At 40.9% G+C, this 24,087-nt stretch overlaps 7 protein-coding genes across 14 annotated transcripts; 6 read left to right on the top strand and 1 right to left on the bottom strand.

Moving 5' to 3' along the window:
* The first annotated feature begins 204 nt into the window (after nucleotides 1-204).
* Nucleotides 205-2,091, top strand: LOC116198129 (40S ribosomal protein S5-like). Its single transcript, XM_031528477.1, has 4 exons — nucleotides 205-367; nucleotides 1,051-1,322; nucleotides 1,464-1,667; nucleotides 1,811-2,091. Exons 1-4 carry the CDS (start codon nucleotides 287-289, stop codon nucleotides 1,863-1,865), a joined length of 612 nt encoding a protein of 203 aa, XP_031384337.1. The 5' UTR covers nucleotides 205-286; the 3' UTR covers nucleotides 1,866-2,091.
* A 2,124-nt stretch (nucleotides 2,092-4,215) lies between these two features.
* LOC116196250 (EEF1A lysine methyltransferase 1) lies at nucleotides 4,216-6,009 on the top strand. The gene is made up of 4 exons (XM_031525886.1): nucleotides 4,216-4,605; nucleotides 5,263-5,421; nucleotides 5,508-5,589; nucleotides 5,685-6,009. Exons 1-4 carry the CDS (start codon nucleotides 4,273-4,275, stop codon nucleotides 5,834-5,836), a joined length of 726 nt encoding a protein of 241 aa, XP_031381746.1. The 5' UTR covers nucleotides 4,216-4,272; the 3' UTR covers nucleotides 5,837-6,009.
* Nucleotides 6,010-6,497: 488 nt separating this feature from the next.
* On the top strand, nucleotides 6,498-11,151 carry LOC116196249 (rhomboid-like protein 15). 4 transcript variants are annotated; one of them, XM_031525881.1, is made up of 13 exons: nucleotides 6,498-6,760; nucleotides 7,166-7,331; nucleotides 7,937-8,240; nucleotides 8,502-8,534; nucleotides 8,631-8,722; nucleotides 8,806-8,879; nucleotides 9,248-9,342; nucleotides 9,414-9,486; nucleotides 10,056-10,222; nucleotides 10,329-10,398; nucleotides 10,509-10,565; nucleotides 10,712-10,786; nucleotides 10,879-11,151. In XM_031525881.1, exons 1-13 carry the CDS (start codon nucleotides 6,737-6,739, stop codon nucleotides 10,882-10,884), a joined length of 1,236 nt encoding a protein of 411 aa, XP_031381741.1. In that variant the 5' UTR covers nucleotides 6,498-6,736; the 3' UTR covers nucleotides 10,885-11,151. The 4 variants fall into 4 exon arrangements, with proteins under 4 accessions (XP_031381741.1, XP_031381742.1, XP_031381744.1 ...); XM_031525882.1 differs by having other exon boundaries at nucleotides 6,505-6,760; nucleotides 9,417-9,486; XM_031525884.1 differs by having other exon boundaries at nucleotides 6,512-6,760; nucleotides 10,344-10,398.
* Nucleotides 11,152-11,289: 138 nt separating this feature from the next.
* On the bottom strand, nucleotides 11,290-12,640 carry LOC116196251 (universal stress protein A-like protein). Of its 2 annotated transcripts, none has more exons than XM_031525887.1 (4): nucleotides 12,201-12,640; nucleotides 11,854-11,999; nucleotides 11,612-11,730; nucleotides 11,290-11,510 (listed from the first exon to the last, which is right to left on the bottom strand). In XM_031525887.1, exons 1-4 carry the CDS (start codon nucleotides 12,541-12,543, stop codon nucleotides 11,417-11,419), a joined length of 702 nt encoding a protein of 233 aa, XP_031381747.1. In that variant the 5' UTR covers nucleotides 12,544-12,640; the 3' UTR covers nucleotides 11,290-11,416. The 2 variants fall into 2 exon arrangements, with proteins under 2 accessions (XP_031381747.1, XP_031381748.1); XM_031525888.1 differs by having other exon boundaries at nucleotides 11,854-11,957; nucleotides 12,201-12,637.
* An 891-nt stretch (nucleotides 12,641-13,531) lies between these two features.
* LOC116195215 lies at nucleotides 13,532-15,951 on the top strand. Its single transcript, XM_031524209.1, has 2 exons — nucleotides 13,532-14,158; nucleotides 14,974-15,951. Exon 2 carries the CDS (start codon nucleotides 15,099-15,101, stop codon nucleotides 15,816-15,818), a length of 720 nt encoding a protein of 239 aa, XP_031380069.1. The 5' UTR covers nucleotides 13,532-14,158; nucleotides 14,974-15,098; the 3' UTR covers nucleotides 15,819-15,951.
* Nucleotides 15,952-17,549: 1,598 nt separating this feature from the next.
* Nucleotides 17,550-19,929, top strand: LOC116197365 (ubiquitin carboxyl-terminal hydrolase 12-like). 4 transcript variants are annotated; one of them, XM_031527490.1, is made up of 5 exons: nucleotides 17,768-17,789; nucleotides 17,895-18,028; nucleotides 18,106-18,266; nucleotides 18,840-18,982; nucleotides 19,412-19,929. In XM_031527490.1, exons 1-5 carry the CDS (start codon nucleotides 17,787-17,789, stop codon nucleotides 19,682-19,684), a joined length of 714 nt encoding a protein of 237 aa, XP_031383350.1. In that variant the 5' UTR covers nucleotides 17,768-17,786; the 3' UTR covers nucleotides 19,685-19,929. The 4 variants fall into 4 exon arrangements, with proteins under 4 accessions (XP_031383347.1, XP_031383348.1, XP_031383349.1 ...); XM_031527487.1 differs by lacking the exon at nucleotides 17,768-17,789 and adding an exon at nucleotides 17,550-17,646 and having other exon boundaries at nucleotides 18,840-19,929; XM_031527488.1 differs by lacking the exon at nucleotides 17,768-17,789 and adding an exon at nucleotides 17,560-17,680 and having other exon boundaries at nucleotides 18,840-19,929.
* Nucleotides 19,930-20,903: 974 nt separating this feature from the next.
* Nucleotides 20,904-23,644, top strand: LOC116193984 (MATH domain and coiled-coil domain-containing protein At3g58270-like). The gene is made up of 4 exons (XM_031522722.1): nucleotides 20,904-21,092; nucleotides 21,581-21,715; nucleotides 21,792-21,961; nucleotides 22,803-23,644. The coding sequence occupies exons 2-4, from the start codon at nucleotides 21,603-21,605 to the stop codon at nucleotides 23,642-23,644; spliced, it is 1,125 nt and encodes a 374-aa protein (XP_031378582.1). The 5' UTR covers nucleotides 20,904-21,092; nucleotides 21,581-21,602.
* Nucleotides 23,645-24,087: the final 443 nt, after the last annotated feature.

Genomic DNA, 24,087 nt, shown 5'->3' with positions numbered 1-24,087 from the left:
CTCTTCCAAATTTGCAGACAGGTCCCTATATTTCATTTTATTTTCTTTATTGGCACTTTGAGTGGCAAGCCCAGTCCAATCGAGCAGCCCATTATCAGGAGCCCAATGAGAGTTCACACGTGTGGCTTGCGGTTCACTTGCGGCCCGCCCGCCCGGCTCGCCCGGCCCCGTGGCAGCTGCTGTATATATTCACTGTGGGATCGGTTCCCCGTGATAGGGTTTCCGCGTGAGGTTCAACAGCACCGCCGCTTCTTCTCTCTCTCGTCGGCGTTCGTCAGCTCAAGCAATGGAGACCGCTCCGGTGGAAGAGAGGGGAGTTCAGGATGGCGTGAAGCTCTTCAACAGCTGGTCGTTCGACGATGTCGAGGTTTCTGTCGATCCCTCTCTCCACCACTATATGCTGTGGTTTGCTATTAGCTTACGGTTATTGCGCTTGTCTGGTGAATGCTGATATTGCTACTATATCTTCTATGTGATGTGCGATCCATTATCTCTTCTACGTTTCGCGTTTCTCGGAATTGGTCGGTTTTTGGTTGATTTGTGTACCTTAACTTCTTCGAATGATCATACGGTGAAAATGATCTAGGATTTTGTTTTGCATTTCTTATGTTCCTTAGCTTCTGAGCGGTTTTGGTGAAATCATGCATGTGCTCTCTGATTGCCAATGAAGGATCTCATTTGGCTCTATTCTATGAATGAGCTCCTGGTTTGTTTACTCTGATCAGTGTAGGTGAAGTCGGTTAACGTGATGTTATGTGAAAAGCAGGCTTGATGTATAGTCTCTCTTCGGAGCACTATGCCTCAAATTTTGATATCTGGTCACTTGTTAATAATCCTTGATTTGGGAACGAATTTACCAGAGTTTCATTTTTGGTTGCGCTTATTAGAGGCCCAGATTCGTGGTGGTATTACTGAATGATGATATACAAATGCTCTCTGTTATCTAGCATATGTATATCTCAAATCAATTATGGTCAAACTATTTACTGTAGGTCTCCTATAGTTTCTCATAGTGATCTAGCATTGGTAATTGTGGACGAATTCGTGTAGGTTAAGGATGTTGCGCTGATCGACTATATCGGGGTCCAGCCTGCGAAACATGCGACGTATGTGCCCCACACTGCTGGTAGGTACTCAGTCAAGAGGTTCAGGAAAGCCCAGTGTCCGATCGTGGAGAGGCTCACCAACTCTCTCATGATGCACGGTAGAAACAATGGGAAGAAGCTTATGGCTGTTAGAATTGTGAAACATGCCATGGAGATCATCCACTTGCTGACTGACTCGAACCCGATCCAAATAATTGTTGACGCTGTGATCAACAGGTATGGGATATGGATTGTTCCTTTGCTTATGCTTATATAAGATTAAAGCATCTCTTACTAGCGGCCTTGAAATTATTAATGCAAGGGGGTTCTCCTGATTTGCCCGACATTCTCATCCTTACTCGTATATTGAAACCACAGCGGACCTCGTGAAGATGCCACTCGTATTGGATCTGCTGGTGTTGTTAGACGGCAGGCTGTGGATATTTCACCGTTGCGGCGCGTGAATCAGGCGATATATCTGCTCACTACAGGTGCTCGTGAAGCTGCTTTTAGGAACATCAAGACTATTGCCGAATGTCTTGCAGATGAGCTTATTAATGCTGCCAAGGGTTCATCCAACAGGTACACTGACGTTTTATGCTTACTTGATTCGTGGGGCAAAACCTTCCCTTTTTATTTTCCTTTTCTTTTTCCGGCTTCCCTGTGCCTTTTCCAAGTGGCTGATGTTTCTCTTGTCTTGTGTGATGTTGCCCGTCCCCGGCCAGCTATGCGATTAAGAAGAAGGATGAGATCGAGAGGGTGGCCAAAGCAAATCGTTAAGCGGTGATGTCCAAGCCTCATCCGGTGGAAGGACCGGATTTTTGTTGGTGGAAGTTCTTTATTTTTTGCATTTTAGGTAGACAAATTGCTCTTGTAGTGTCTGAGTCCTATCAGATGGATTAACATGCTTTCATCTATCGACATGGAGGACACCAGAGTCTTTGGTCTTTTCAGTCTATTCAAACTCTGGAATTTTGAGTTATCCATTCTTCTTTGTTGGACTCGAGTTGAATAGCTGTTGCTGAAGTCTGATAGATGCCGTGATTGTCGGTGATCGATATCGAACCTAGAGTCCACGCTAGTTCATACTGTCGCCTTGGACAAGTGAACCCCTCCGCTGCCACGATATAAGCTTAAAAATGTTGGCATGTTTGGCCGTTCTGGTGGATTTATTACGTCATATTTTATTACGTTGTTTGTTTTTCATTTATAATCATAACCATAATTACGGATGAGCTTGACAATAATCTTTGATGCTCCACTCTCTACCGTAACTATTGTCGCTCCACCGCGGAGCTTCCACCTGCGGAGCTTCCACCTTAGGCGAAAACCACGACACCCTCCCAACTATCCTCGGGCCCGCAAAAACCCAATCCGGTCTAGGTGAGCCCAAATCTAGCATTGTCAGATTAGGTATTGCTTGAGGGCTCGCTAAGCTTGCATTTGATTTTCGAGTTCGATAATAATTCAACTCAACTTAATTTTATGTAATGATCGAAAGTATTGACAAATACATTGATATGTGAGAATATAAGTATATATATATATATACATGAAAGTTTATGGAGAATTTATTATTAAAAATTGATTATAAAAATGATTAAAAAAAAGTATGAATGAGAAATTATTATTAAATAATAATGATATATTGTTGAATTTGGAGAATAATAGGATTGAGTTGGATAAAGTTGAATTAGGACTTAAAAATCTAATGGTCCTGAACTCAAGCCTCTGAATGCACTTGAGCCCTAAAGTTGATATAAATATTAAGGCTAATTGTGTAAACAAAAAAAGCAAGACTTTTGCTCAAATTTCCAATTCTATCATGACCATCTAAAAATAGCACAAAAAAGCATGACTTTTAATTTTCGTCACATTCCTATCACGCCATCAATTTTTCCGATAATCTTAACGGTACTAGTTGACGTGGGTTTAACAGTGGCGTGAGTTTAACGGTGCCACATGGCGCGATTTGATTGGACGGGTGGACCCCGCAAAATTTATTTAATAAAAATAATTCTAATAAATTTTGAAGTTAGGGATCCTTCGATTTTGATAGTGGTGGCCACAATTGCGACCCCCACCAGCCCAATTGGGATTGCCGACCAAAAGAGAGGTGACCGCGACCCCAATTAGGGGGGTGGCGTGGCCACCACCGTTGGTAGCCTCCATCCCTTTCTATTCCTCTTTCTTTTTATTTTTTTTTAGAATTTTATTAAATAAATCTTGTGAGGTACATCCATCCAATCAATCATGCCACGTGGCACTTTTAAACCCACATTAATCGTTACCATTAAGATTAATGGAAAAATTGATTGCATGTTAGAAATGAGATGAAAGCCAAAAGTCGTACATTTCTGTGCTATTTTTAAAAGGTTACGATAGAATGGGAAATTCGAGCAAAGGTCATAGTTTTTTTTACGTCATTAACCTTAAATATTATTTCAATATCTATAATAGGGGTATTTTGGTCTTTCAGTTTTTTAAGTTACATCTTTTATTTATTCCAAACAAGTAACACAATTTGGCCCAACAAAAACAACTAACACAATATTTATAAGAGGGGTATTTTTATCTTTCAGTTTTTTAAGTTACATCTTTTATTTATTTCAAACAACTAATACAAAATTCTAATTCCATTTTTTTTTTCATTTCGCTCTATGCGGACGTCCGATCCGCCAATTCAAGTTCCTATCATAAATACCTAAATTTATCGTCGACCTTTCGTATTCTCTATACATAAATAATTATACCTAAATTTTTTCACTTTTTATAATTATTTTTTTTGAATTCCATAATATATTTATATATTAAATATTTTCGAGAGTATATATTTCAATTTTTTGTTATTGTAGATATCGTAATTACAATAATATCAATATAAAAAAAATCGTCAAAAAAAAATCCACCCAATGCGTGAGTTAGATGACTAATTAGTGAAGTTTCAGGCTTAACCAAGTAATTTTCCATTAACCTGAGTCCAAGAAATTCCACATACCATAGCAAATCAGCACTGATGTTTTCTATGGATCCAGGCCCAGCTAAACCAAGCCCATCAGGCCTAATCCAGAACTACTCCGGTCCGGCCCAAATGGCCCGTTGAGTTATAGTCCTTTATCTCGCTGCAGCGTCCCGTCCCGACTCGTTACTTACGGCGCCGGCACAGCACCACCGGCTGCGGGAAGGCATGGAAGAGGAGCTCCGGCATCACCACGCCCCCACCGTCAACATCCATGGCGAAGACGAAGATGACGACCCGCCGGTGCTCAGCTCCCACGCTCTGGCGGCTCTGCAGGAGTTCCTCAGTGAGCAAAACCAGTCCCCGGCTCCCCAGACCGCCGAGGAAGAAGCTGAAGAAGATGTAGCGCTCGTGTCGGAGGACTGGCGGCTGAGCCAGTTCTGGTACGACCGCGAAACCGCAGAGACGGTGGCCAATGAGGTCCTGTCCCTCTGCGTCGCCTCTGGCTCCCCCCGCCGCGTCGCTTGCATCGCTTGCCCCACCCTCTACGCCTATCTCAAAGTACGCAAGTTCAAATGCAAGTTTACTTATGCATTTATTTGCTTCAGAAGGAGAAATTTGGAACATAGGGAATTTATTTTTTTCCAAAGAAAAATCGATGCTTGATCAATGGATCGCATATTGTTGTCTCATCCATTTCTCATCATTGACGAAATGGATTTGGTTAATTTTTAATTGGAAGTATCCTAGTAGTTTCTTGATGGATATAAAAGGTCGGCAATCTAGTTCGGAACACATCGGGCTTTTACGGTTTCAGCGAACTCATGGCAAGGCAGTATGGGTTGATGATCTGAAGAAGAGAGGAGCAAGAGCATGACTACGTTGAGACATGGCTCAGCGAGTTTTTGGTATCATATATGCTTCACATAGGTTTCGGATTCCAGTCTGCGGTACATGAAACATCCATTGCGAAAGTACATTACTCTGTCGATTGCTGCTACGACAGGAGCATTGCTGCATTGGTTTTTCATAATGAAACAAATTCAAGCTGTGTCTTTTGATGCCACTAGTTGCCTATTTACTATGTCGTGGACAGAATTTGATGAATTTTGGTACTTCTAACTTAAAATGTTTGGCACCGCGAGGATCATCTAATCTGACATGCCGGACTGCCAAATTTGATCTTTAATACCATTTTTCTTTTCTGTATGCTGCCAGAAAATTGACCCCAGTGTCGCCGCGCAACTTCTCGAGTATGACCAAAGATTCGGTCAATATGGGAGTGACTTTACGTTTTATGATTATAACCAACCGGAAGAGTTGCCAGTAGATCTAAAGCATGCATTCGAGATCGTGGTTGCTGATCCTCCTTATCTTGTAAGTTCACAGAGTCTTTAAGAACTACCGCATTCCTCTAGCCCGATTCGACGCGGCAAGCTCTCAAGTAATTCATGTTTTTGCAGAGTAAGGAGTGCTTGGAGAAGGTTGCTCAGACAATATCTCTCCTCGCGAGCCCCAAAGATTGTAGCTTGCTCCTACTCACAGGTGCTACAAGAGTTCCAATTCATTCACTCCCTTGGTTAATCCGTTTCTACTGTCTATTGTATTATCTCAGTGACGAAATCTCTGTTCGATTGTAGGTGAGGTGCAGAGGGACAGGGCTGCTGAACTATTGGGACTGTGGCCATGTGTTTTCCGACCTCAGCACACCAGCAAGCTTGGGAACGAGTTCCGTCTGTTCACAAACTATGACCCGGGGTTGAGATTAGGAGGATGGGAACCCGAAAAGTAAGGTTCTTATGTCTCTATGAATCTAGATTGATGGATCTTTTGCGGGTTGTAACATTTGCAGTTCTCTGCCGATGCCATGCCATGTAGCAAACTAAGAGCATATCATCATCATGTATCAGTTTCATGCCCTATATTCTGCTTCTAATTTCGCTTGTCCTACTACCTTTTCGATAATGTTGTTCTCACCGTACAATTTCTCTCCCGAGTCCAACTCCATTCACAATTGGGTTAAGGAAAAAAATTGTGCTAAAATTATTAAAATGTGAAAATTTTGTGCTTTTTTTTGTTCTTAACCCTTCAGAATTCGATAGCAATTCTTTATACCGATCCTCGTTCAACATGTTCTGGTTTCTCTTAATCTTGTATTTCCATACACGTCGAGGGCATTACACCATAAAGAGTCATTATACTTGTATCGGTACTGTTTCACTGTTACATTTGGCGCTCGAGTTGGCGATCGAACTCCCCTCCCGTTCAAGGTCAAAGACATTTTGCCCATGCGAGCGTATGTTTTCGGATTCGCAAAATTACTGTATTGGAGAATGGTGGGTAAGGATTGCAATTTGAGCAAGGAAATAATAATTTGTTGTATGGTGACAAATAACTCTCACAATTTTGGTAGGATTTCACTTCGTCACTGAATCCAATCAAATCAGTATAAGGTGGGCCATGGGCCTGAAAGGATTATCGTCTTGTGGACTTCCGTCAGTCCATTGGGCTCTTAGGCAGGCCCATATCCAGAGCTTCGGGAAGTTCGAAGGTTCCATGGGAAAATACAATTCTCCGCCTTCGAGTTTGCAGAAGCAGAGCGACTCATCCAAGAGAGGGGACGAAGAGTTGTAGTTGGGACTGCATCAGCTGAAGAATTCCTTCAAACGGATTCACGCACAGCGTCGCCGGAATGCGGCCGAACATTGTCACGGAGGTGAGACCACCTCTCGATCTGCTTGTTCTGCACTTCGCATCTCTTATATTTCCCCAATTCGATGCACCAAACCGCAAATGTCTTAGCTATGCTTGCTTTCTCGTGAATGGCGGAACGCTTTGCTGTGTTGTGATCTGCATGTTAAGGTTTTGAAGCCGGCGAAGCATTTCGCCCACTGTTGCTTTGTTTCTATCTTTGGAGTGTAATATGGCGCTGGGGTTATGTCAAAGTTGAGGAGCATTTCTGGTCAATTGAAGTTACTTCTGATGTCTAGCTTGATTGGGGATGGTGATTGATGGCGATGATTGAGCTCGGGAGATTTACCGACTTGCATAGAATAGTAATTTGACCGTACAAACGCTAATTGGGTGTAGTTTTTGTCTGTTTTGTTTATGCATTTCTCAGGCTGGACTGCCTACTAGGGTGAGCCAGTGGTGGGAAGGGATTCCATTCCTCACGTCGGCTATCGTGATCATTTGCGGGGTTATTTACCTGGTCTGTCTTTTGACTGGATATGACTCCTTCGAAGAGATATGCTTCTGGCCTTTAGCAGTTATCCATAAGTTCCAAGGTAATCTTCTCTTTAGCTATTATGTGTTTTCGCAATCTATCGCATTTAGGTGGAAATCTTCGATGATTGGATAAAAATATGGGATTCTAGATATTACTTACCCTGATATATTTTTTCTAGCTCATTACTGTTTCCACTGTTTTATACCTTTTCAGTAGACTTTGACTCTCATTAATTACAGCAATCAAATCTTCCCTTAAAAAGGATTTTATAAAATCCGATCTCTTTTACAATTAAGTGTGGATTGAGATAGGATAAGAGGTGGGAGCTGAGATGGGTGTGCAAATAGGTGCCCTAATTCTCCGCGATGGTGGCCAAGCTGGGGAAAGTCTCTTCTGAGACTTGGACTTTTATTTTGCAGTTTTCAAGCTTTATGTCACCCTACAATGCTGAGCCGGCTTAAGTTTGAGCCAGTGGCATTTTGAGGAGCTTTTGATTATATTAGTATTAGTATCTTTAAGCAACACTGTGGTGCAAAATTTGACTTTAACATTCAGTGGTTAGAAAGATGATGGGTTGGCCGTTAAAAAACTAAGACAATTTTGGTTGTTATGTTTTGTACTTGCAGTTGGTCCATTAACTTAATGGGTATTGTTTTCTTGCAGTTTACAGGATATATACGTCCGTTATATTTCATGGCTCTCTGCTCCACGTTATGTTCAACATGTTGGCTCTGGTTCCTTTGGGTTCTGAACTCGAGAGGCTCATGGGATCTGTCCGCTTGTTGTACATAATGATCCTGTTGGCAATAAGCAATGCATTTCTTCATCTTCTCATTGCCTTTTTAGTGGCACACAATCCTTTCCACCCCTCTCAGTACCTGATGAATGAATGTGCAATTGGCTTCTCGGGAATTTTATTTTCTTTGATTGTTATAGAAACAAGCTTGAGTGGAGCTCAATCTAGAAGGTTGGTTTTTTAGACAGAGACAAGCTGATATATGATCCTTTGTGATTTCTGTATCTCTTGCCTTCTTATTTCTCCGAGCAATCAGTAGTTCTGCATATTACCGAGTTATTTTTTTTTATAGTTTAGAATGAATCTGAAGTGATGGAGCGTTTTTAAAATGAAAGCCCCACGTTCCCATGTTACTGAATTCTTCGTTGTGTAGTAACCCACATGTTGGGCATCTTGACTACTAATATATAATTGTTTCTTCTTATTTTGCAGTATATTTGGACTCTTCAATGTGCCTGCTAAATGGTGCGTCAGCTAAAGCGCTTCTAAGATTTCATCTTGTTGCTATATTCTTTTGTTTCGCTGGACATATGACATCTTGCCCCTGAAATCATGCTTTAGGTATCCTTGGATCTTGCTGGTCATCTTCCAGGTTCTTATGTCAAATGTCTCATTACTTGGACACCTTTGCGGAATTTTGTCTGGCTTTGCATGTTAGTGTTACTTCGTTTTATCTCCTCCTGCAATTTTGCGTTTACTCAAAGTGACTAGTTCTGATGCTGCTGATGTTCCACAGATAGTTACGGCTTATTCAACATACTCATACCAGGACCATCTTTCTATGCTGCCATAGAAGGCTCCCCCTTGCTTGTAAGTATCACCATCACTCAGATCTGTTCTTGGATTCTCAGTTGGTTTCCTTATTGAGTTTTAATTGTTTACTGCCTGTTAGATTTTAACAAGTCAAATTTACTGGAAAGCAAGCCCTCAGAGAAACTCAGTTTACCTATTTATGTAGCCTACTTCTTCACCTTAAAATCTCATGTCTTATAGTAAGTTTTAAGGTTTTACCAGCAGACATTCCAAAAAGTCGTAGTGCCTCTTCATGAGGAACATACCATAGGTTCTGATGATTGAATGACAATGTTGTCTGGCAACTTGCATGCTTCAGTTTTACTTGTTGCGAACTCCTTATATGTATGTGAGGTTCCTAATTTGTACTTAATCATGATACTCAGTCAACTTGCATAAGGCGACCAAAATTCATAGTATGCACAGGAGGAAATACTACAGGCTACATTCCTACATATACAAGCCAAAATACAACATCCAGGTAAGCTGTTATTTAGCTATGAATTGGCCATTTCTTCCTACAGGAGAACTGAATAGAAGTTTTGTGTTTAGCAGTGGATTGTTCTCTGGAAATTTATGGAGAAACTTGTCTGGATGGATGCCCCAAAGAGATTCATCTGTTCAGGTATATGCAGATAAAATTTTGGAGAATCTCCAGTATCTCGAGTTGGCTTCTTGTCACAATGGATTGTCAATCGAATATGGAATCCTGTTATTTACCAAAATAATTGCTACTAATTAGCAAGAAAGAATTGCTCCCCTTCTGAGGCCTCCGTAGTTGCCTTTAATATGTTTCAGGATCGCTTGCAACCATTTCAACGGACCTGGTGAAAATTCTTTGGGTTTGTTCTTTTGAATACTATTTAGAAAATACTTAATTTTGGTGGATTATTCCAAATGATCACATTTTCTCTGTGCTACCAATTTTGTATGTTGCTTAAATATTGATAATGATTTAATATGTACTTTTTGCTAAAAGAGAAGGCCTGTCACTATCTATTGGTACTGCAACATAATTATGCTGGTTCTACAGGCTCTTGGCAGAGAAATGCATTGGTTTCGATTAGTGATTTTTGATATTCAATATTAATTGATCATATTCTTGCAATGTTTAAGATCTACTTCTTTCCCTTTTTTTTCCTTTATACAATTGTATGACTTTTCATTGTCCTACTGTTCTATCATATTTGCCAGTCAGCAGAAGATGGTAGGTTTCCTGGAAGAGGAAGGACCCTAGGTGGCGATAGAAGTCAAGGTTTGGCCCCTGGTGCAGATTCAAACTTACAAGCAAGGCTCCTTGATGATAATAGCCCCGAACGTGCACCTGGCATCGCCACTGGACAGCATTCACCCGATACAAGGTACTTTGAGCTTCCTGTCAATAGTGGGGGCTTGATTTTATATTGCGGGTTCATGGAGTTTCTTTCAACCTTCCAAATCTTTAAGATGACTGCTTGCCCAATTAAGTTCCTTCCGTTTCAGGAGACAATCTGTTGATAATGCAGCAGTGGCTGCGAGAAGTGCTGCTAATGCTCAGGTTTGTCCATTTCCGACTTTTGGAATCAATAAGATGCCCCTTGGCCCTTTCCCGTTCCTGGAGCCATGTAACATTGTACTCCTTGACTCATTTGTCTGCTTGTTCTGCAGGGGCGAGTTACTTCTGAAGAGGAAATCCAGAAGCTCGTGGCAATGGGCTTCGAGAGGGTAAGTGCTTGGAGTCTACATCGAAGATGTTATTTCCATGTTGCTTGTCCAACTCTTTATTATCTCGATGCCTTTGACCCTCAATCACGTAAAGTGCATTTTATATGTGCAATTGATGGAAATTTTGGTTTTCGAGAACGTTGCAGACACAGGTAGAAGTAGCCGTTGCAGCAGCAGATGGAGATCTTAACGTAGCAGTTGAAATTCTCATGAGCCAACAGGTACAATTCACGCACTCACCCACTGTTTCTCCTGGATTAAGCTTATCCGCTTTCTGAGTTTCCGACATCAATTTCTGTGCTTCTGCTCATAGGGTTGAATTATAAACCGCGGAGCAGTTCCCCTTACCAAGAACGAACATTGCATGAAACCTCAGCTCAATGGTCGCAGAATCTACATCCCTCACTGACTGTGAAATGCTGTGTTGTAAATACAATTGTATTCTGTACTCTATGAGCAGGTCGAGTAAGACTCTAAAACTGAGGATCTCTGACCATATACACTACGGTTAGGAGTAGTCCAGCCTTGTATTGCAACGATTCCATAAAGAAAATGGCTCGATGGCTTTGCTTGCTTTTCCAATTTACATTTTGAAACTTCGGTCTTCTCGAAAGGACTTGTGTTAGAATTTTAGGATCTTTTCTCTAGACGGATGAGAGTCCCATACGTTAGGAAGCAGTTTCGAAAACGGATTTGCTTTCATTTGAATCCGAAACCACAAGACTACAGCAATGAAATTGCAAAATGTACTATACATAAGCCGCCTTCATGACTACATCCACACGATCCTTTGTTACAAGCCAAGCCATTCTTATTCGCTAGCTAGGACTTTGAGTGAGTTGAGTCCCTAACTACTTATTAGTCACTTCCTTGGGTGGCTTCACAATAAGGATGGGACACTTCGCATGGTGAGCGCAGTAGTCGCTCACACTCCCCAGGAATGCCCTGCAAGATCAAAAAAAGAAAAAGAAAAAAACGAAATAATACGTAATACTAAAGATCTTACTGGATGCTTTATATTTTGACCAGTCGATGAAATTATTTACCTCTTGATCATGCCGAGGCCGCGGCTGCCCACGACGAGGAGGTCCATATGCATCTGCTCCGTGGCTTGACATAGCATGTCCTTCGGGTCCCCGTTCATTATCAACGACTCCGCCTTCACCTGTTAGTAAGAGATTTTTTTTCCTTTTCAATTTAGTCCCCAAATTCGTACTATTTACATATTTCCCCGCGTAAACAAACTAAGATATGGGCCTTAGCAGTTAGCATAGTCCGACCGACGTACCAATTTTTCTCTGCACATTTGGAGCGCCCGGGAGAGGATGAAGGTCGCATTTTCTTCTTGGGCTTTCTTCACGGACTCCACCACCGCAGATGACGCGTAGAAAGCTGCGTACGTGTACGTACATCGCAAATGCGAACATGGCCGAACTATCAAAAAATCGTATACAAAACCTCGTATGTACATTTCTTTCATAGCAGTCGTCTTATTTAAACCATCACTCCACTGATTATGATTGAATATTGTACATTCATCTATGGACTGGCCCCTAGTGGTTAACCGACATGATTGGAAAGTATATATGATCACTTAAATAGATTTGTGTTGCTTATTATGGGACGGATATATACCTGATCCGCCGGGCCCGGCGGGAAAGACGTACTGCTGGAAGGGCTGCTGGACGTGGACCACCGTGACCCTCCCGAGCCGGTCATTCTCCTCGAGAGTGCGGCCCCTGAACAGGTGGTCTAGGGTCCACCTCAGGGCGTAGAAGCTCCCGTCGCTCTCGTCCAGTGCCACCATCACCTTCATCTTCCTGATCTCCTCCTCCGGCGTCCTGGCTCCCATATCCGCTACGGGCTGCTGCATCACCATCCCCACCACCGTGCTCTCCTCCGCCCCTACGCCACCGGGCACGTCGGAGACGGTGGCAGCTGTGGTTGGCGGCGTCTTAAGATCCGCGTATGGATCCATATATGGTGTATATGTATGAGATATTACGTACTGCTAATTAACTTCGTTACGATATTCGACGAATGTACATGGAGGTATGAAAGTTTATTCATATATATATGTATATATATATATGTATGACTTCTCAACCAAAAAATATATGAGAGACTTGCTAGCTAACAATGTGTTCGGCTGTGCGGTTGAGATGAAGGTGTGGAGTTACACTTGGCAGACATGCAGATGTTAACTGCCAAATTTCTCATGCAGAAACAATTGCAGGGCAGGTTAATTGTTACGCATTAATAATGGTCCTAGGACGATCTTATATATTGCAGCAGACTTCGTTTGTTTGGGGTGAATGGTTTTTTTAAGGAAAATTATTTACAAGAAATTGATTTTTTTAAAAAAAGGTAATATATTTTCGTGTATTTGGAACGATATTACGCACCGTTTGGCTACGCAACGGAAACCGAATCACATCCTAACCTTAAGAAGGGAAAAAAATAAAAATCGAAGAAGGCAATAAAAATATATAAATAAAAGAAGCTGAGAATTGAGGGATAGGGTGCTATCGCCGGCCATCACCCTCGCCCTACAGGCTACAGGTTGCCAAGATCCCTACAAGCCCGCCGACGACCTGGAGGGGGTGAGCGGTGGGCGGCGAACCATCCCAAACCCCTGATTGGTCGAGATTCTCATATATCATATATCCCTAACTATATATATAGAAAAAAAAAAACACGTCCTACGTTCGAAATTTTAAAATAAAAGACGAATTATTTTTGTGTAAAATTTTAAAATTAGATATTTATTTTCTGTTGTTAATGATTTTAACAAAATTATTAAACTATATAATTAATTGCATTACGTACAGTTCTGTTCCTAATTTAATATTCCGTTTTGTTGTATTATAGGCAAAATTATATTAATTCATTTTTATACAAAAATGGAAAAAATAGATATTAGAAAAATAAAATTAAAAAGGACAACGGGGGCCAAGGCAGTTGAAGTCTGATGGAAAGAGAGGCGAGAAAGATGGCAAGAGGGAAGGAAGAACACGAGTGGAAGTCAATTGAATTTACTATTGAATCCTCCAGTCCAAGGGCTTAGTTTAATTAAACTTGTTGCATTATTGGCTTTTTTGGAAGACAAATATTAGACCAAAAGGTTGTGTTCTCCTTTTTGAAGTAGTATAGATGATCAAGGTCTGTGGGGGTGCCATCTCCGGCCACCACCTACCCCTCCAAGTTGTTTGGCTACCTCTCCGGTGACGGAGTTCAAAGCCCTCGATTACACTGCTCTGAGAGGTTCCCCTTTCCTGGTTTCGGTGAGTGGTAATCGATTTCTGCATGCCTATTTGTGCGTGTGCATGTGTGTATAATCGTCTAGGGCTTAAATTTTCAAGTTCGATTTCGCCCGAGAAGAGAAGCGATAAAAACGTGTTCTTGGTTCCATTGACATGACACGTTACCATGGATTTAAATTATGAAAATGGGACGAGAAAGGGGCTACTCTCCTTGTACTTAGAGGTTGCAGATGAGGCAACATTGCCTCCAGACTGGAGCAGAGATGTCACTTTAACCCTGGCCCTGGTAAATCAGTACAACCCGCTCAAATCCAAGGCTTACACTTTACGGTAATTTCTTCCTCTTGATTCTGATTCTCATGCTGTCAAATTATGCTGGTTTGATTAGGTAGCGTGTTGGGGTCGGTCCATAACACATTTGGTTTAAAATATATGTATGGTACATGCAAGTAATATGCTTGAATTTTTTCAAATAAGTTACTTGATCTCAAGTAGTTTACTTGCTTTTTACATAATATATTGAATTATAAGTAGTTTACATGAAAATTTTCAAGTAAATACTTGTATGTATGATACATGCATGTATCATAGAATTTTCAAGAGTATTGTCATTTAAATTTCAAATGTGTCGATGTTTAAACATGGGAATACTTTCCACATTGCCTACGAGGCTAAATGGATTCTGAGTGGATTTTGTCGGGGTCTTGTTAGTTGAACTTCTACCAATAACTGTTTCATTGCTGGAGAATTTGCTAGCTGTGGATAGGCGACCCGGATTTACTGTGTATTGTCAATCCGGAGTTCATGGAAGCTGCTGCTGTTTAATAGATTTTCTCGACGATTTGTTTATATTCCGAGTTTGAGGCACTCCGAATAAATAGGAAGATAAGTTCAGAACAACCAAAACATTTCTCGTCTAGTCATGAGTTTTTTCCGTGTTAAGCTCAATCTGTTAACCAAGTTGACAGACCGTGCCTTTTAATTAAAGCCCGGCGAAGTACTTTTCATGGTTCAAGGAACTAGGAAGGATCGACAAGTTGGTCCCGTCGAGGGAGACACTATCGTCCCTTTGCTTTTACACTGCGCAGGTTTCTCGAATACTGCAGGTGATGTCGTCTTTGTAAGAACTCTGGAATGAATTGCAGGTAAATGACATGTCTTCAAAAGGGTAAAGCAAGCTAGCGGTTTCCGCTTGTTAGGGTGAGTGGACGAGCTTCGTTGCATCGGAGGCTTTATTGTGAATGACACAGTGATCATTGAAGCCGAGCTCATGGTCCATTCACTCACTCCTTCTCTTAAGCTCGATGTTCAGAAACCTGAAAAGACACCGACTAGATGCAGCTCTGATTCCAGCAGCTCAAAGGAATTGACTTTCAAGCCCAGTAGAAGGAGAAAATCAGTTTCTAATATTGAATCTGCAAACTTAGCTTCCGAGACTCCGAGCTCAGAAGATGTAGAGATGGCTAAGCAGTCCTTGAGAGAATGCCTCTTGTCTTTCTTTCACTTGGGCATGAAAGACAAGCTATCTTTAGCTCTCTCGACCTTAAGCTCTTTTGCTAATCAGACCGGCTTATCTCCGGATCAGCAGAGAAAGGTGCAAGCACTCTGGACCCACTTTGATGACTTTGTTTCGGCCTTTGAGACCTTTGAGGAGGAGAACCCGAATTTCCTGATGGAGAAGTTGGAGATGGATAAAACAGTAGCTACAACTGAGCAGAACCTCGAGACTCAAGATTCATACAAGAAGTCGATGAAAGATCTCGATGAGGAAGAGGAAGGGCTAACCAGGCAACTTGAAGGAGTGAAAACCAAGAAGATGAAGCTGACTTCGGACTGGGATGCTTTGAGAACCGAGATGAAGGAGGCGGAGTCCAAGTGTGAGATCCAAGAATGTAAACTAAGGTCGGCTGCGGCGGCGAAGATGAGAGCCGAGGAAAGAAGGAACTCATCGGTCGTTGCTTGGCTCGAGCTGAAGGCCCTATTTACTTGAGCTTCTCGGCTGGGGATACTAACTCGGGAACATTCCCTGTAATTATAATCTTTTCTATATGGGGATCTTAAGGTTGAAGGCCTAAAGCAGAACATTCATGCAAGTCATGACCCGCTTCTGCAAATGTTAATGGTTAAAGTTTTAAAAGTTAACTATTATGGTTAAAATGACATCGGGAAGTAACATTAATGACGAAAATGCCACGTTTGAAAAAGTAAATGATCAAAGTGAAATAAACTATGCGGTTAGATGTTCGATAGGTTTACATGAACTCAGTTTGCTACCTCTGGCATTGCATTTGTTGCTTTTGCAGCTATGTCTACATGATCACGTATCCGAACCGCTGCTTGATATTAGTTTTCTAATTGAACTTTTTAGGCTACGGCCCAAGATCACCGAAAAATCCTCCGCCTCTCCTACTCTAACTGACTTGTAACTACAAGTTGTCCCCTGATGTATCCTCTGTTTCTTGACTTTTCCTCTCGAATGTTTCAATCTTGATGCTTATACAGAATATGGAGAAGCAGCAAGAAATGGGAAGCAAGGACAACCCTGCGCCAAACAGATTCGCATGGAAGATTGATGGGTTTACCAAGTTGCGTGGAGTGATGCACTGCTCCGACAACTTCTACGTTCCCGGTTGCGGTGACTGATAATCGATTTCTGCGCGCCCATTTTTTGTGCGTATGTGTATATATGATGGTCCAGGGCTTCAACTTTCAAGGTCCATTTCGCCCGAGAGGAGATGGGATAAAGACATGACAGGGTACTGTCGATTCATCCAAGGACGATAACGGGGGATTTTTCGTTGTTCTTAGAGGCTGCAGATGAGGCAACATTGCCGTTGCTTGCTTCTGATAAAATACTTGAAACCGATAAAATACGTGAACATGTATGCATACTCCACGACAGTAAAGTCACGTCAGCTGTGGTGGTGATATGAGGAAAGAGAGGAATCATCGTCCAAGATTAAGGAAGCATAGTATGCTTGAGTTTCTCAGATCAAGATAAAATACTCGAAACCGATATCTTTTTCCATATAGGAATTTTTTTTGCAGGCTAAAGTAAAACAACATATCCTGCGGTTTCGATGAAACAGTATTGTCTTTTGTAATTAAGCCCTCTCAAATCATGATCGAATCTGACTCCTCAGAATGAAATTATTAACCCTTCTGGCTCTTAAGAACGTATCCCTCATTTCTTGTTACTACTTGAAGAAGCCAAGGCAATGAACGAGAGGATAGAACTGATCAACTGCGCCGGTTACTTGCGGGACAAGGTTACCTCGTAATGCGATTAGAAAAGACATCAATATCCAAGAATTGGTTTTTCTTATTTTTGGTGCATCCAGATATCTGTAATCCAGTTGAGTTAGACCAAGTGATGTTCATGTGCCAATTATTTTCTGACGAACCTTCACGGAGTTAAGTTCGTTCTATTTGTATTCTATACATACAGACACAAATGAATTATGATCTAATGAAATTACAAATCTCCATATTATGTTATACACCACGTACATCAGCCCATCTATAGTATCGTCTATCGAGGGGAACCGGCGATGAAACAAAACCTCCATGGTGCAAAAACAGCATATCATTACTTCTATGGTGTGAAATGATCCAAGCTCAAAAGTATAGGGTGCAGACATGTAAAACTAAAAAGTATAGGGGGCAAAGGGATCGAGATGTAATAATATACCCGCAATATATACATTTATATATACATACAATCCGAGTGAAGCAGTCACTAAACCGGGCAAGTGTAGCGGACAGAAGGTAAAGTGATCGAGAGAGATTCCCCGGTGCCGGGGCGCCGATCGTCTCAGGTGAGGCCCGCCGCTGTCTGTCTCCCTACGCCGGGCAAGTATCGCAGTTCTCAGTAGTTTTTAAAGTGAAACATACCTAAAGCTCACACCTTTAAGCACGACGATGAGGGTTTTGTTTGATTCTGATGGGTGCGTGATGGATGGTGAATGTTTGTCGGAATACTCTTGTTGTCAGTTTGGTTTCAATCTCATACCAGCCAGAGGGTTGCAACCTGAAGTCTGGTCTTTGTTCTTTTTTGGGGTTACAGGTGGATATGGATGATCAGGGAGTGGGAGGACTAGTCACTCATTCGGGCAGCCTCAGGTGGAATATCAGGGGCTTCTCTCGGTTGGTTGAGGACAAGTACTGGTCGGAGACGTTCACCGTTAATGGATGTAAATGGTGTGTTTTTCACCTATAAAGCCGATGTTTTTCTGCTGTCAATTATCCATTCTCAACTAATCATTGATCGGTTGTAGGCGGATTCTAATTTATCCAAAGGGGAATAAGGTGCACGGGCATTTGTCATTGTACCTGGAGGTTGCAGAGCCGGAGAGACTACCAGTAGGATGGAGAATCGAGGCCAAAGTTTGTTTAGCAATAATCAATCAGTATGTTCCTTCTCTTTCGGCGATAAGGGGTATGGGTTTTCGAGCTCAATTTTGATTTTTAGCCTTATTTAGAAATATAAAGATTTGTATGCACCTGACTCGAAATGTGTAAGGTAGTTTAGTTGATGCTTGGAGTAAGTTCCAAAAGAGGAATACTATTACGGGAATTTGGAATGGTCGACATGCATTATTGGTGTATGAATTTTCGAGGGAAAATGGATACATTTTAGTTGTCACCACGTGCAGATTGATATATCATATAGTTAATGTTGAGAGTCTAGATTGAGTATCTGACAATTCCAAAGAGACCGAGTTTTGGCAGCAACAACTGACCAATATTACTGAAAAGCCATAAAAATCTTCACAAACCTTATTTATTTATTTTTTAAAATTTTATAAAACTTGTTGGGAAGGGAATCGAGCCCACATAAGCTACTGGGACTTGTTCTCAACCTTACGAACAATTACCAATAACTGGTAGCTGAAGACTGTTCCCATTCATCTATTTCTTTCAGTTAGCGACCTTCTCTTTTCAGCAACAGATGAGTTCATTATTATATCACGATAGTTAGCTAATCAACTGTCTCCTGAAAAATTTGCAGTTACACCATTCCATGTTTTCTTGGCCGAAGAGAAGGATTGGGGTCTCAAAGCTTTCAAGAGCTTGGACGAGGTTACTGACTGCTCTAGAGGTTTGCTTGTTAATGATACTATTACTGTCGAAGCCAAGGTTGACATCTACAAGGTTCATCTTCCCAGAGTGGCTCGACACTTTACCGAAACGAGTAAATTCGACTCTTATTTTACCCAGCTGGGGCAATTTGTTAAATTAGCCTCTGATCCTGTTCTGAATGTGGAACAAAGTTCCAGAAAACAGTCAGCCAACTTGACTCTTGAGGGACCAAGCAAAGAAGAGGTTAAGAAGGCAAAGCAATCTCTCAGGGAATGTCTTCAGGGCGCCTTCAAAATAGACATTAAATCTAAACTATATGCAGCACTCTCAACATTGAGTCGTGCTGAAGAAAATTTATCTTCTGAGCAGAAGATGTTGATTAGATCAGTATTTGTTGACTTTGACAATTTCATTGGAGGATTCATTACCTTTGAGAATGACAGGTCAAAATTGGAGCTGCATAAGTTGAGGACTGAACAGTTGTTATCTGATTTGAAGCAGAAAAATGAGACCCATGCCTGGTATAAGGAGTCGTTGGAGAACCTCACCGGGGAAGAAGAGGAGCTCGAAATGAGACTAGAGGAGCTGAGGTCCAAGAGAACAAAACTCATCTCGGATTGGGGAGCACTGATGAGTGAGTCGGAGGAGGTGAAATCTAGTTATGTCGCTGAGCAGAAGAAAATAATAGAGGTTGAGGAGCAGATGAAGAAATCCGAGGAAGGACGGGCTAGATCTGACACTACGTGGGCGAGACTGAAGGACCTCCTTTCTTAAATGTCTTGGCTGGGGATTATTCCAGTACGAAGCCGTGAACCGGATCAAGAACATCACTTTTGCATTTCCAGATTTTGAATGGCTTCCTAAACTCATCATCTGCCTTTAGTTTTCTTTTCAATTTGCCATGTTCTTTGGAGTATGCTTTACTCAGTACTGGATGAAGTGTTCCAAAGGTTTGTGCTAGGATTTTATGTCCAAAGTATTTTATGTTTATATATAATGCAGGGTTTTTTTTTTTTTTTCTGTTGGGAGTAACTATATGCACTGTGAGGACGGGAATTTCCATTGATTCGGGGAAACCAGTCGATGCAATCATACTATCGTTTGTTTATCTGGTACGTCGTGCGGCGTTAATGATGATATGCCGGTCAATCTTGATCAGGGAAATTATCTATATCATATCATAATTCATATCTCCGTAAGTCCACCTTATTCCCGGTCCAAACTAACCTTAAACGTAAAACCATAAAAACACAAAGATGATTGATCACTTTTTAGAAGTATATACGGTAAGTAGCGCGGGTGAACTCTTATTAAGCTTAAGCTCAATCATCTTTTTCTAATCTTATGAGAAAATTAAGTTAGATGATCTTATCAATTTAATTATTAGCATTACCGTATTCAGTTTCTTATTTTAAGAGAAAAATATATTAAGGAAATAAATATCTTATATAAATTTTTCGTGTATTTTGCAATGATATGATCATTTTAAATTAGTAACCCTGTCATTTCTTTTTATTTTGAGAGAACGGTCGCCCAATAATTTTTTTTTTATAATTATGAGAGAAAATTAAATTAGGGGATACGATAAATTGAGTAGTAACCATTGTCCCGTCATTTTCTTATTTTAAGAGAAAACCAAATGAAAAAGATAATATTTTTCATATAAACTTTCAGCGTATTGCATCGGGTTCTGATAAGTTCAATAGTAACCGTTGCATGATAAGTTATTATTTTAATAGAAAACAAACCTAGGGAAATAAATAGTTTGTTCCAACTTTCTGCGCGTTTTGCGCAAGAACATGGTCAGTTTAATCGTAACCGTAGTGGTTTCTAAAAAAACTTTGTGAGAGAAAGGAAAAGAAGGGGAAAAAAAAAGGAAAGAGGAGTTTGGCATTAATATCTAATTAATTAAGCTTAACTGCCTTTTTAATTAGTCTTAATATTAGGCGTCATTAATTTATTTTTAATTTTAATTTTCTGCCAATGGAAATGAGCCCCAGGAGACGTTACAAAACAGAGCATGCATTCATCAGGACAAAGCTATGGAAAATTTTTGCCATGAGAGTTCCATGAAGAAGAAAGCCTTCTTCCTCTTCCTTTAGTACCCTTCGTCCCCTGCCGCCATTGTTAAGCATCACAAGCTCAAAAGAGAGATCCCCTGCTTCCTCTTCCCGTGAAGCCTGTAAGTCACTTCTTACCTCCCTAACTCTTCGGTCGTGCAAGCCGAGCTCTTCCTGAGGTGGGGTTTGCTTGCTTGGTCTTCCTCGCGAATTTTAAGTCGTAAAGTTTTAATCTTTGCTCTGTGTTCTTGTGATTCTGATGTTGGGTCTCACTGAGGTCTCAGTAGGTTGATTTCTTGAAACGTAATGCTATGTTGTCGATGTATAGATAATTCCTGATTTCTTGAAACATAATGCTATGTTCTTGATTTATATATAATTCCATCTCTGCCTGTGACCTTGACGAGTGATTGATGTAATGCAAGCAGATTCGACAATAAAGCCTGACTTTCTGATTTTTTACCTTCCGGGTCGTGATCATCAACCCAGCTTTTGTTTGATTGTAACTATAGATAGATAATACAGAATTTGATCTCATGAATTTAAGCTTTTTATTGCGGTTGTTTGATCGAAATGCTTGGCCGCCCTTCTTATGTTTTTCTGGTGAAAGTGGAGGTGTAGGAATACAGAAAATGGAGGACCAGAAGCCTGCACTGGGAAGGTTCACATGGAAAGTCATGAACTTCTCAAAGTTGACTGATCAGAAGTACTACTCAGACATATTTGCTGTTGATGGGTGCAAATGGTAAGCGAACTCGACTAGTAATGACTAGCATCGAGTGAGTCACCAAAAAGTTTCTCATATGTAATGCATGGTCTAGTCTATTAAGCAGGCAGATATTGATTTACCCAAAGGGGAGCAGTGAGGGATTCTTTTCGATTTACTTAAAAGTCGCTGACCATGAAACCTTGCCAATCGGGTGGAGCAGAGAGGTCAGCTTTAGTTTGACTATCATCAATCAGAACTGCGGGGCACATTCGACCAAACATGGTACTTGAATATCCTCTGCGCTGGACCTTGCATCTTTTGCCTCTATGCTGATCATTCGGAAATTCTATTTTTTTCTAGTGTGCGAGTTCTGGTTTATAAGCTGCTATAATTTACAGAATCTACCGTCCCAAAGATGAGGTTGTGTTCATTCGTATGGATAATTTTTTGAAATTATTAATTTGTGTATGCTGCCATTAATTATTACTTGGTTGGTATCAGTGAAAAATTTATCATAGCTAATCTAATTCAAAAACCGTACCTTGGCTATATATTTTGTCTTCTGATCTGTTTGTAGCTCTTTGGAAATATCATTTTTCATTTAAAGATTTTTCCTTTTTCCAAGTGCTTCTGTTATGCACAACAGAGAACCTCTTACGTAATTCTAACTCCTTAGCTCAAACGTAAAATTAATGTCGATACTATCGCTTCCCTGGAACTTCTTCCTCTGCGGAATTAATGATGGGTCTTTGGCGCCTTCCTACAGTTCATTGTAGAAGGGAACTAGAATCTCTGCGCATACTCATTATGAGCTTCAACATAGTAATATAACCGTATTGAATCTCAGAAGGGATAAGCATCTGTGGCTTGGATGACAAGAACACAGCATTTGCCACCAGAGTCCGAAGAATTAACTAATATATAAAAGGAAATGTCGAGGCTCTGTATTTGAACACAAACAACATCTTAATATGTCGAGCACAAAGAACACATTAATTTTGTTTACTGCTACGCTCCAGCAATTTCCTTTTCCATGTTCAAAGTAACTCTATTACATCATAGAAAACAGCTCATCTTCAACAAATAACAACTTTGACCTACATGTTTGAAGAAATGATTGCAGGTGGGCAATGCAACTTCAATCAGCAAACTTCCTGCTTAGGCTTCTCATCATTTAAGCATCTCAATGAACTTCACGATCTCACCAAAGGGTTCTTGGTGAATGACACCTTGGTTGTTGAGGCCGAGGTCATAGTCAACAAGGCCACTCCTCCTGTTGGTTTTCATCTCAGTCTACCTCAGCGCAGTCCCCAGCACGCTGCTGTCCAAGCAAATGAGTTTGAATCCTATCTGACAGGTCTGGAGGATTTCATTAAAAGCACCACTAAGACAGGAGGGTCGAGTTCAGATTGTAGAACTCCGAGCTCGGAAGAGGTAGAGAAGGCTAAGAATTTATTAAAGGAGTGCCTTTCCGACTTCTTTGAACTGAGCATAAAGGACAAGCTGTTGGCAGCACTTGTGACCCTAAGCTCCGCTAAAAGTGGGTTATCATCCGAACAGAAGAGGTCTATCCAAACATTTTGGGCAAACTTCGATGACTTCTTTTCAGACTACCTGACCTGCGAGGAAGACGAATTCAGGTTTGAGCTGCATAGGTTTGGGACCGAACAGATGCTTTGTGCCATGAAAAGGAACCGTGAGACCCATGTTCTTTACAAGAAGTTGTTGGATAACCTCAGCAAGAATGAGGAAGAGCTCGACCGTAAACTGCAGGAAGTGAAGTCTAAGAAGCGGAAGCTCATGTCAGACTGGAAGGTTCTCATGACTGAGTCAGAGGAAGCAAAGCTGAGATACACAACTCATGAGAAGAAACTAGAGGAGGCTGAGGAAAGGAGAAGAAGAGCTGAGGAACGACGGGCTAGATTGAACGCAGTTTGGTCGAATCTGAAGGCACAGTTCACCTGATTTTAGTTTTTCTTGTCCAAGGATAAAAACTGCAGGAGATAAAGATCATTCACTATGTTCATTAGCATCTGTTTAGAGACTATAATTTTGAGAAATAGTTGGATTCCAATATCATTGGCTATGTTCAATAGCATCTGTTTCATATTAAGTGAAAATTTCCAGACATTTTTCCGTTGATCTTTTGTCCGGTATTAGTCTAGATCATCCATTTGGGTTTATTAGCATTCATGCACAACATGAGTGATATGATATATCACATATGTGTATTAGTGGAAAACAATTTGGCATGCTTGGTACTTTGTGTTTCGAATCTTATGTTATCTCCATGCTTTTGATAATTAGTTCGTGCATTTTGCATCATGATGGCCTCAAAAGGCCGTTACTAAATTAAATTTCTGATGTTTTTGAATTTTTTTTTAAATTTTAACGACTTATAAATTGTG

Source organism: Punica granatum, chromosome 2 (assembly GCF_007655135.1).
Source record: "Punica granatum isolate Tunisia-2019 chromosome 2, ASM765513v2, whole genome shotgun sequence".
In the NCBI taxonomy this organism is placed as follows: Eukaryota; Viridiplantae; Streptophyta; class Magnoliopsida; order Myrtales; family Lythraceae; genus Punica; species Punica granatum.
The sequence above is the reverse complement of the archived record's forward strand: the minus strand, read 5'-3'. Positions and strand labels throughout refer to the sequence as shown.

Excerpts from the sequence above, each read along its gene's own strand:
- LOC116198129 (XM_031528477.1), top strand. The coding sequence starts at position 287 with ATGGAGACCGCTCCGGTGGAAGAGAGGGGAGTTCAGGATGGCGTGAAG. Across the intron at positions 368-1,050 it reads GGTCGTTCGACGATGTCGAG|GTTAAGGATGTTGCGCTGAT; the intron begins GTTTCTGTCGAT and ends GAATTCGTGTAG. Across the intron at positions 1,323-1,463 it reads GTTGACGCTGTGATCAACAG|CGGACCTCGTGAAGATGCCA; the intron begins GTATGGGATATG and ends TTGAAACCACAG.
- LOC116196250 (XM_031525886.1), top strand. The coding sequence starts at position 4,273 with ATGGAAGAGGAGCTCCGGCATCACCACGCCCCCACCGTCAACATCCAT. Across the intron at positions 4,606-5,262 it reads CCCTCTACGCCTATCTCAAA|AAAATTGACCCCAGTGTCGC; the intron begins GTACGCAAGTTC and ends GTATGCTGCCAG. Across the intron at positions 5,590-5,684 it reads TAGCTTGCTCCTACTCACAG|GTGAGGTGCAGAGGGACAGG; the intron begins GTGCTACAAGAG and ends GTTCGATTGTAG.
- LOC116196249 (XM_031525881.1), top strand. The coding sequence starts at position 6,737 with ATGCGGCCGAACATTGTCACGGAG. Across the intron at positions 8,723-8,805 it reads AATTTTGTCTGGCTTTGCAT|ATAGTTACGGCTTATTCAAC; the intron begins GTTAGTGTTACT and ends GATGTTCCACAG. Across the intron at positions 10,399-10,508 it reads GAAGTGCTGCTAATGCTCAG|GGGCGAGTTACTTCTGAAGA; the intron begins GTTTGTCCATTT and ends CTTGTTCTGCAG.
- LOC116196251 (XM_031525887.1), bottom strand. The coding sequence starts at position 12,543 with ATGGATCCATACGCGGATCTTAAGACGCCGCCAACCACAGCTGCCACC. Across the intron at positions 12,000-12,200 it reads CGCCGGGCCCGGCGGATCAG|TTCGGCCATGTTCGCATTTG; the intron begins GTATATATCCGT and ends ATTTTTTGATAG. Across the intron at positions 11,511-11,611 it reads GGCCTCGGCATGATCAAGAG|GGCATTCCTGGGGAGTGTGA; the intron begins GTAAATAATTTC and ends TTGATCTTGCAG.
- LOC116195215 (XM_031524209.1), top strand. The coding sequence starts at position 15,099 with ATGGTCCATTCACTCACTCCTTCTCTTAAGCTCGATGTTCAGAAACCT.
- LOC116197365 (XM_031527487.1), top strand. The coding sequence starts at position 17,901 with ATGGATGATCAGGGAGTGGGAGGACTAGTCACTCATTCGGGCAGCCTC. Across the intron at positions 18,029-18,105 it reads ACCGTTAATGGATGTAAATG|GCGGATTCTAATTTATCCAA; the intron begins GTGTGTTTTTCA and ends GATCGGTTGTAG. Across the intron at positions 18,267-18,839 it reads TTCTCTTTCGGCGATAAGGG|TTACACCATTCCATGTTTTC; the intron begins GTATGGGTTTTC and ends AAAAATTTGCAG.
- LOC116193984 (XM_031522722.1), top strand. The coding sequence starts at position 21,603 with ATGGAGGACCAGAAGCCTGCACTGGGAAGGTTCACATGGAAAGTCATG. Across the intron at positions 21,716-21,791 it reads GCTGTTGATGGGTGCAAATG|TCTATTAAGCAGGCAGATAT; the intron begins GTAAGCGAACTC and ends TGCATGGTCTAG. Across the intron at positions 21,962-22,802 it reads GGCACATTCGACCAAACATG|GTGGGCAATGCAACTTCAAT; the intron begins GTACTTGAATAT and ends AAATGATTGCAG.